The 9836-nt window shown below is 39.3% G+C and overlaps 1 protein-coding gene across 3 annotated transcripts in view; it reads right to left on the bottom strand.

Annotated features, from left to right (window-relative positions):
• LOC107677579 (zinc finger FYVE domain-containing protein 9-like) overlaps window positions 1–9836 on the bottom strand; it is a 42975-nt gene that overhangs the window by 25395 nt on the left and 7744 nt on the right. For all 3 annotated transcript variants that reach the window (XR_001632862.1, XM_016472529.1, XM_016472517.1), the window contains exons 2-4: window positions 5588–5687; window positions 3786–3893; window positions 1393–2807 (exon numbers count right to left, since the gene is read on the bottom strand). Coding sequence is in view for 2 of the 3 variants with exons in the window: in XM_016472529.1 (XP_016328015.1) it covers window positions 1393–2807; window positions 3786–3855 (1485 nt within the window). In the remaining variant the exon portion in view is untranslated. The remainder of the gene's footprint in view (window positions 1–1392; window positions 2808–3785; window positions 3894–5587; window positions 5688–9836) is intronic.

Consider the following 9836-nt stretch of genomic DNA (forward strand, 5'->3'; position numbering starts at 1 on the left):
AAATGTTTATTTTAAATTCGACTAATATTCATTCTTTATTCACAATCTCCTCATCACAGGCAGGCACAGCACTCAATTCAGCATGTGTTCGTGTTTGTGTGTGCGGTCTGTGTCACTCATAGCAAGTTCCTATATCGTGCGCTATATCGAAATTTTTTTCTATCGATATCGAAGAAGGTGTACCGTCGATAAATATTGATACCGTTTTATCGCCCAGGCCTATCTCAGGCTACATGTAAAATTAATTTTTTTTTCACCATGTTTCCAAGTTCTCTACCTCAGGTCCAAAAGAAATGTAGAAAGAATGCACAAACTGAAAACACAAAATAATTTTGTGATATATTTCCATTTGTTATTTTCAAAAGGGAAATACTGACATGGATGTTTTCAGAGCAGAGGTCACCTTTTTTAAATCCAAAGGGAGAGATGGACTTTTGTTTGTCTTTATTATTATTTTGTGCTGCATTATTTGGTTTATGTGTTATTTCTGTTTCAAAAGGCAGCAATAACTAACACTTTAAAACCTAGAGAGTGTTCATGTGATTTTATACATTAGTAGTGCTGTGAAATTAATGAATGCATAATAATCGTGATTATTCCTCAGACTATAATCATACCAACAAAATCTATAATCGTTACATCCCTAGTCTAGAGTAATCACAGTTCTGTCAGATTAAACCATTTTGCACCACAGCTACATTTCATTTTCACTGTTTTTTCCAGTTGTTCTTTCCAGCCCATATCTGTGAAAATGTCCTCAACGATGCAGCAGTTTATAACCAAGGGAAATTAAGGCATTATTCCAGCAGTTTTGAAGTTATTTTTAAGTGCTGCATCGACAACCATTTCTCGCTGAAGGATTTTGACAGTTTCACAGGTTTGGAGCTGCCCAACAATTACCCATACTTCCTTGCAAATTTGCTCTCTCGTTCTAAGTCCGCGTCCCACTAGCTGACTCAAATCAGCTCTACTTTGGTCAGGGATGTCACTACAGTCAGTTCTACTGACTGCTCTTCCTGAAATTTCGCCCTCTTCTGTCGAGGGTCTGTCACATTTACTGATTAAGAAAGGAAGAGGGGTGCAACAGATGAAAAGCCCATGCACCACTAAAAGGCAAGGGCATTGTGGCCTGTTGCCAGTGTGGTGGTTTTCAAGCATGCTGCTAGGGTAGTTTTGTTGGTTACTTGGACAAGTCAAAATACCCAAATTTGATCTTAAATTTTGAAATTTGTTTCTGCGTAAAAAAGTAACATCACACCACCTCTCAAAAAGCTGCACAAATTAAGATATCATGTCCATAAACAAGTTACAGCTTGATAGTTAAATACTTGGATAGGGGATTTGAATAAACCTGTCTTAAGAAACACCACAATAATGAACAATAGGCTTTACCTTGCCACAAGCCCGACAATGATGCCTTCTTTTAGTGAAGGTGAACTTGACCTTGCACTTCATGCAAATGGGTGCTTGAGAGTCAGGAACCCAAACAGGAGCCACTTCCCCCAAAGAGCTGAAGGGTTTCTTCAATTGCTGTCCTGCCTGAAGGTCATTGTCTGGACTGTCTGAAGGGATGAGTAAGCCTGAAGAGCTATCTCCATGCTCTCCATTCAATCGAACGACCCCAGACTCAGTTGCTCCACAAGGCTCCTCAAGGCCTCCTGTTCTACTCTGTGGCTCCAGGTTCTTGTTCTTGCCAGTGGAGCCAAATGCATTCTGGACTTGGCTCGAGAAAGGCTGGGAAATCTGCAGCTTTAGACTGACAGGCTGTTTCGGGCGGGCACCACCGTAAGGAACGCTGACAGGCTGCAGACGGCTGTTGTTGAGTTTGCCCATTCTGCCAGATTCCAGTCCTCGAACTGGATCACAAACCTCTTGTTTGCTTTCCTCCATTTCTTTTTCCTCCATCACAGAGTCCTCCTTTGAAGGGACCGCTGGCTGGCTTTGAGCATCTCCACCATGATCCACAGTCAGACCATTGGATGATTCAAACTCTCTGTGCATTCCCTCGTGGTCGCTCTCTATGGTTTTCTCTTTCTCTTCCTGGTTTGACACCCAGGTGTCTTTCCCTGCACTTTCATTCTCAACCAGTCCTCCATTTTGAAAGGCACCCTCATGATTCTCCCGCTCACAATCCAGTTCTCCGCCACCATTCACTGATTTGTGCAAAACTGCTTCCCCTTTCTGGGGATTGCTTCCTTCTGGAAATACCAGATTACAGACCCTCACTCCGTCCCTCATTGCCTCCATCTTAACACCATTATTCAAAACTGGTGGCCCATTGCCACACTGTTTGTCGAGAACAGTGAAATCTTGAAGACCACCACCACTTCCCTCGTCAATACCATTCTGCTCCGTCTTAAACTCACTGGGGCCAGTGTCCTTAACACTTTGCTCATCTGTAACAGTATAGCTTGTCTCATCATCGCCGCTAAGATCAGGACTAGATGGATAACCGTTTTCCAGCACCACTCTGTTCGAGGACGGCAACTCTGGCAACTGCCCATCAGTGCTCACCAGCTTGCCAATGTTGGGCTGGGGCAGAGGAGGACTGTGAACATCTGCTGGCCGTTCTTCACTCCTGCCCTCTGGCTGTTGCCCCACCCCCTGTTTCCCCTCTAACCTGGTGACCTCAGCCAAAGAGGGGCCATCTGACGTCTGGGCGTCTAGAAGCGGCTTGAAGCTGATAGGGCTGTCTCTTGGGCTGAGGTCGGAGTGGGTCAGTGCCGGATTCAGGGAAAGGAGGTGCGATGGTGGGGCGAGAATCTGGGTCCACTTGGCATCCGAGAGAGTCGGTGTGTCCGTTTCATCTGAAAGGATGAGGAGAGAGCTCATTAGCTTCCTTTTTGAGAAGATTGAAACAAACAGAAGATAAATTGAGAAATGAGGTCAGGCTAGATTGGAAAATGTTAAGGAAGTGGGCCAATCTGGTCATCGCCTTGGGATCCATCTGTCAAACTGACACATGAATACTTTGGAATGTGGTCAGAGACACCCTTTCTCCTACATACATACAAGCGTGATCAAGCACACACATACACACACTGCTCTCCCTGCTTATTCGCCTTTCTTGTGGGGCCATTTAATAGTTTCAAGTCTCCTTTCACCCCCATTAATCTGTCAAGATTAGTGTCGGAGAGGGAATATACATTCGTTCCACCGTTCAGTGGTGACACTAAGAGGGTGGCTGTGTGTGAGGCAAGTCTGTGTAGCTTTTAATGTTCTTTGTGGCATACAGGACAAAGCAATCAATAAATTTCAAACAGTCAATTTTATATGGCTGCGCAGCAGAAGCTGTTGTCCGCTTAACCCAGAACGGTGAACAAAATAACACTAATTGCAATATCCTGCTTTAACTCAAATGCACATGCAACCTTAACCTTGTAAATTACATGTGCTTGACTATGTGACACCAATTAAACAGTGTTCAGGAAAATCAAGGAAAGGCAGTAGTCCTGAGGGGAAATGCTAATTCAGTTGACCCCATTTACACTACAGGCTGCTGCCACCAGCACAGCTACCTGCTTGTGCTAGCCATGCTGTGTGCAGTTCAACCCAAGCGGCAACGTCAAACGCTTGTTCTACTTCTATCGGCACCTGTGTTACTCTGCGTTTAGTTCATTATGCTCTAATTCACCTGACTGTGTGGGTTATCTGAAGATATGTAAATGTGCTGAGACAGAGTATCTTTTGTTCTGTCTAACATTACAGAAGTATGCCCTCAGAACATTCCTGACTGTCAGAGCTTTATTCTTTAGAGGTTTTGCAAGTTAGCAGCATTCTCTTACCTTCGTTCTGCTCAAACTCGTCCAACACCTTGTCCAGGTTAAAGGCCTCAGCCTGGAAGTAATTCTCCATGGGTCAAGAAACTCCACCCTGCCAAGTGCCGTGTGAACCTGAAAGGGAAGTTGCCTTTTCCATGAGCACATAAATACAATATTTTCCACATGCACCAGGAATACAGAGTGCTAACAAGTTAAAACCTCATAAAAGTACAGTGAACTGTGAAAGTCTTCCAGAGTCTGGAAGAAGATCTGATTAAACAAAAAAGTGATATTTTGTGATGCTCAATAAAATGTCATAAAAATGTCAGTGATACACAATTTATTGGTACCTTATCAGTTAAAGGCTGATCCAGATGACATTTTTGTAACTTAGCACCATTTACTGGCTGATATTAAATATTTATTTACATTTTTAATTAAATCTTCAACTATTCACATTATCTGTGAATACTAACTTCTTGTACTAACTAAAAGTGATAGTGACAGACTATGGCAAAAATGTACTCTCTAAGGACATTTGCATTTTACATTTACATTTTTATACAACATTTAAGACTTACGAATAGGAATACAACAAGCGATTCATCATAAGTGATTTATCACAGAGCCTTTTCCCCTTTAAGTGTACATGTCGAATAGTTTATAATTAACAAAACTATCAACACTAGGGATGTGACAATTCTCTCAACTCACGATGCAATACAATTCACAATACTAGATTCACGATACGGTTTTCTCACAATTTTTTTTAACAAAATAAGATGTAATTATAAATGAAAATATGTCCTTTTATTTTTTCTCAGACAAAATGCTGCACAATTCTTTGAGAAATTTAAATGTCAAATAACGAAACTAAATTGAAATTTTAAAACAAATCCCAAATCAAATAAATGATACAAATAAAAAAAATTCTTCATATAAACAAACTAAGGCTTTGCCTGTGCTCTTTCCATTTAAAATTAGAGGCAACCAATTAAAACTAGATTGTATAATTTCAACATTTGAAGCAAAAACAGAATGGTCTGACTTTAGCTTTGTGAAACTATAGTGAAACTTTGGGAAACTTATACTGAACATTTGAACAAAACAAAAACATCAGACGGGCTGAATGAGACACAAATTCCCTCTCTGGCAGCAGGTGGCGCTTATGCAACAGCAGCACTACAGCGCTTCCTTGGTTATCGCTGTAAATAAAGCAGCGCTGCGCTTATAAATACTACATTAATATGCCTTACACTGAGCCAAGACAAAAAGAAAATACCAAGATGGTCGTCACTGCAGAACACAAGATCCAGATCCAACTCCTCCCACCTAACATATACCTAAACCTACCCGTCTCCACCCCCTGATCCCTAAACCCACCCATCTCCACCCCTAAACCTACCAATCTCCACCCCCTAGATCTGGATCCAACCACGCCCCCTGGATCTTGTGTTCTACAGTGAGGGGCTACTGAAAATACCATCGAAACTTTTTTGCAGAATTCATATAAACCCCCACCCCAATTGTATCACGATTCGTTAAACATTTCAACCAACTTGAATCGAAACATATTTTTATCAATTTTCAACCGATAGGCGTGCAACGTTACATCTCTAATCAACACAGAATCCCAATACTCCCAATTAGTATAATACAAATAGCCATGTCTCAGTCATAACATAAAATAATCAGCTGGCCATATCGAAAATAATTACAATACCAATGCATCCCAAAAGGTGTGACAGGTCCAAATAAATTGCACAATCTGATTTGTAATTAAGCTAATTAAGTTGAAAAAAACATGCACAGATAATTATTCTCACCTGCTCAGAGGTCCTCTTCAGTAATTGCAGGTATATCTCCACAAAGGCTCCTGATAGAGCCCTTGTCTCATCCAGTTTCACACACATTGGACAGCCAAATCTGAAACGGAACAGGATAATACCTCACTAACGACATACAAACTCTACTGGTTTTAATTCCTGTCATGCCTGATTTAGCCTAATGATAAATAGATCATGTTAATACCTTTAAGGTCCAAAATCTTCCAGCTAACCTGTTATTTTTAAAATTAGAGCATTTCCGGTACTTTGCTGAGCTTTGAAGATGGGCAACATCAGGTGCACAAAGTTGTGACTGACTCGGTTACATTGCAATGTATAGGCTGTCACTGACAAAGTGGGTAACGGTGAAGGTCGGTCACAGAGGAACGAGGATTATGCCAGAGACAAGACATTCCACCAAGCAGAGGGTTCTGAAAGTAGCAGACTAGACACATTTTATGCTTAGTTAAAGATGCATGCTTTGCCACACTGTCAGCACAACGCTAAAAAGACACGGGAGGAGGGGAATAGGACCCCTGAATTTGCATTTACTCTTTTTTTTCTGCTGTGTTAAAATAACATCTGATATCACTTTTGACCAGAAAATTATTGTGTCAAATTACACCAATACACTTAAATACTATTAGGAGTCTTGTGTTGAGCAAAACAAGCAAATGAATGTGGCTGGGAGGGCTTTTTTTTTTTTTTTCCATTAAACCACACTGTGACTCCACCCATGCTGAAATACAAAGAGCTTTGTTTTCACACTCACAGCTAATTGCTGAAGTTCAAGTTGCACAGCATAATCGACTATAGACTGAAAGTATAGTGCACAGTTAAACTTTGCTTCATCTTAGTTTGTTTTAATTGCATTTTAAAGCAATTATAAGCATAAAATGGTTTTGGAGACAAGCTGGTTGTGACCCATAATACCAAGGACCATGCCTGATTAAGATTTAATTACTCGGTAGATGCTCTGAATAATACTTGCACAGTCATAGACTAGTCAACTAAGGTGCTATATTTTTACACCTGTAAACTTAGAATGAGTAATACAGTTTTACATCCAGACATTTAAAAGTTATCTGCAATCCTTTTGGGATTGTCAAGACATGGAATAAATAACATTTAAGCAACATGTGCTACCACTGAATTGACAATCTATAGCAGAAGTAAACAGTAGTGCTGTGTTCAAAATATCGATCCGACGATGTATCGTCACAGAGATTTGACGATACGAGTATCGATACAGCTAGCCCTGTATCGATACTGTGGCACGTGTGCAGCAGTGGATCGCGCTTAATTTGAATACAAGAACACCGTTTAAAATGAAGTAGAAAAGTGCAAGGTTTCTAAAAAATAATGAATAGAGCATAATATATGCTCAACAAGGTTTAATCTGGCCGCAGAGGAACACAACCGGTGTTGCCTGATATAAAGAAACGTAATCCCTGAAACAGAGCTTCCCACTTGCACAATACGGAAATATCTGCTAAGTAGGGTTGTAACGGTATGAGATTTTCACGGTATGATAATCGTCTCCGAAAATATCAGTTATCACGGTATATATTAAACAATAATTCTTATCAGTAACAATGACTCTTAAAAAAACAAGAACAAGTTATTTGAGTGAACAAATCCTTTATTACAACAAACTTTAAACCATTTTAATGAAAGTATTGAAGTCTCCCTTCTGAATAAATAAATTTAAAAAACAAAAAATAAAGTTGTACACCTTATAATGTATATACATATATCACACTTTAATTAATGTTTTAAAATGTTATCAAATGAAAATTTACAACTCTATTTTTGGCAAAGTTAAAACATGAACAAACATGATATTCCTTGAAAACAATGTTTAAATAAATAATTATAAAGAATATTATTATTATTGTTATTATTATAACTTTGAAGTACATTGTACAACGCTAATTCATTTCTGTCATAATTTCAAATTAAATTGAATGTTTATTAATAAATGTGTAAAATAAACAAGCTTACACTTTAAATGACAAAATATTTGTCATAAATAAACAAATATTTAATACAAATACAATTAAAAAGGAAGTAAACACTAACCAACAGGGCACTCAGTATTCTGGGAAATTTGTGTGCATTGGGAATCACATTTTTTTAAATAAAGCCAAGGTAACACTAATTTTACATACAACACACAGTGAAAATGACATTAATATGACATTGGGCAAAAGCATGCAGCGCAGCATAGTTTGAAATCACGAGTTTAAAGTTTGTCGATCGCGCGTCTCAATGAAGCTGAACTCTCCTCCTGTCCGTATTCAATTCGCATGGACCGACCGTCATACAGAGTACACATGATCGTGCAGGATACAAATGCACACTTCATAAGATCTCACAGCTGAATTCGACTAAGTTTGCAAGATTTTTGAAATTAGATGTTCATTAGTCATTCAAAGATTTGTTTAAATTATATAAATGCGTATTTGAGGAATGCTGACGGCAAACGAGAAAGTATTATAATGCTTGCCTTTAATAATATTAAAGCAATCATTATAATACTTTTCTGTATACATTTTAGTTCAACAGTTCTATCTGATTATTAGATAGACTTCTATCCGTATTAAGAAAGAACTGAATGACAACAGTGAACAAGAGGGAGAATGTGAGCACTGTGCGCTCAGGCGCTGCCGCAGCCGTTCTCGGCGCCGTCAAAATAAAAGTCCCGCCTCGAAAACATCGGCCAAACAGAAAAACTTATTAAGCCAATATTTGAAAAACTGGCAGATATCGGCCGATATATCGGCCTTGGCGATATATCGGTCGACCACTAGTTATTATAACTTTGAAGTATATAAATGCTAATATATTTCTGTCATAATTTAAAATTAAATTGAACGTTTATTTTGATGGGTTGTAGCGGACCTTTGAGCTTCAGAGTGTATTTGACAATGGTTTTTCTCAAATAAAACTAGGAAATGTTTGAGTTTTCTCTCAGAGCAGCTCTGCTGATGTTCATATTTATGTAGACGCTGAAAACACCATTAGCGTCATGCGTACTTCAGTATGCAGTAGATAAAACGGCGCCACTCAGAGACCTGCAGAAACAAGCAGATTATTTATATACCTGTCTCTTTGCGCATAAACAGTCACAGACACATATCATATCTACTTTTGATTTATCCATCCATCAGATTGCGCGTTTTACGTGACATCCTCGTTATACTGTAAATTCCATGTTCACGACTGCACCGGGATTCCCTCTGCATCACGGAAATCATACGGCCTTAACTTATAACTTATTAATGCAACACACCTTTATCTGCACGGAGGGATGGTGTCCGCGAATATGAGCGAAGATGTTGGATGTATTGCCTGCTTTTGCAGCCACTTTGCGTCCACATTTTTTGCAAATTGGATCCATCCTCAAGGACAACCCCCCCATTGTTTTTTTTTTTTATATCCGATGTATTCCCATACTGCACATTTTAACTTTTTTTCGGCGGGGATAGAGATTAGATATTATCTCGGTCTCTGTCATTTTCTCCGCTGCACGTGCGTGTAAGCAGCCAAGTGAACGCAGTGAAGCAGCTGAGCGGAAATAAGTTGCATATGTGCGGGTGAGATTTTTTTCATTCTTTTTTTTTTAAAACCGCAGATATGAAAATGTTTACGGTATGATAACCGTGCACATTCAAATTGTGATAAACCGTCATACCGGTATATCGTTACAACCCTACTGCTAAGTGTTACTTATTTTTGTCAACCTGGCAACCATGTGCACACGCTCTCACTCCACTGTGGATAAATGCGCTTGCTTTCTGAAAACACCGGTAAGCTTGCAGTTTAGCGATCTCCACTTATTCTATTCTCAGAAAAGTGTAATTCATCAAGTGTTTATTTACACGACAGAGAGCGAGAGAGAGAGAGATGGCGAGGGAGAGGCTGTGTATGTATGAATTACCACCGTTTTGCCGCTTTTCTATATTAACAGTGAAGCAGTGGCTTTAATTCCTTTAGAAACAATTGTTACCAGCTCCTTGTTGAGAAAGATAATGTAGCTCTTAAGCGATTAAGCTATTTTATTGATAAAATTGCGGGGCAGCGCTAAAAAGTAGGGGTCGACCGATTATCGCGCCGATATTAAAGGGGTCATATCATGCAATTTCAAGTTTTCCTTTCTCTTTGGAGTGTTACAAGCTGATTGTGAATAGATAAGATCCCTGAAGTTGCAAAGACTAAAGTCTCAAAACCAAAGAGATATTCTTTA

This window comes from Sinocyclocheilus anshuiensis, unplaced genomic scaffold (assembly GCF_001515605.1).
Source record: "Sinocyclocheilus anshuiensis isolate Anshui unplaced genomic scaffold, SAMN03320099.WGS_v1.1 scaffold1299, whole genome shotgun sequence".
In the NCBI taxonomy this organism is placed as follows: domain Eukaryota; kingdom Metazoa; phylum Chordata; class Actinopteri; order Cypriniformes; family Cyprinidae; genus Sinocyclocheilus; species Sinocyclocheilus anshuiensis.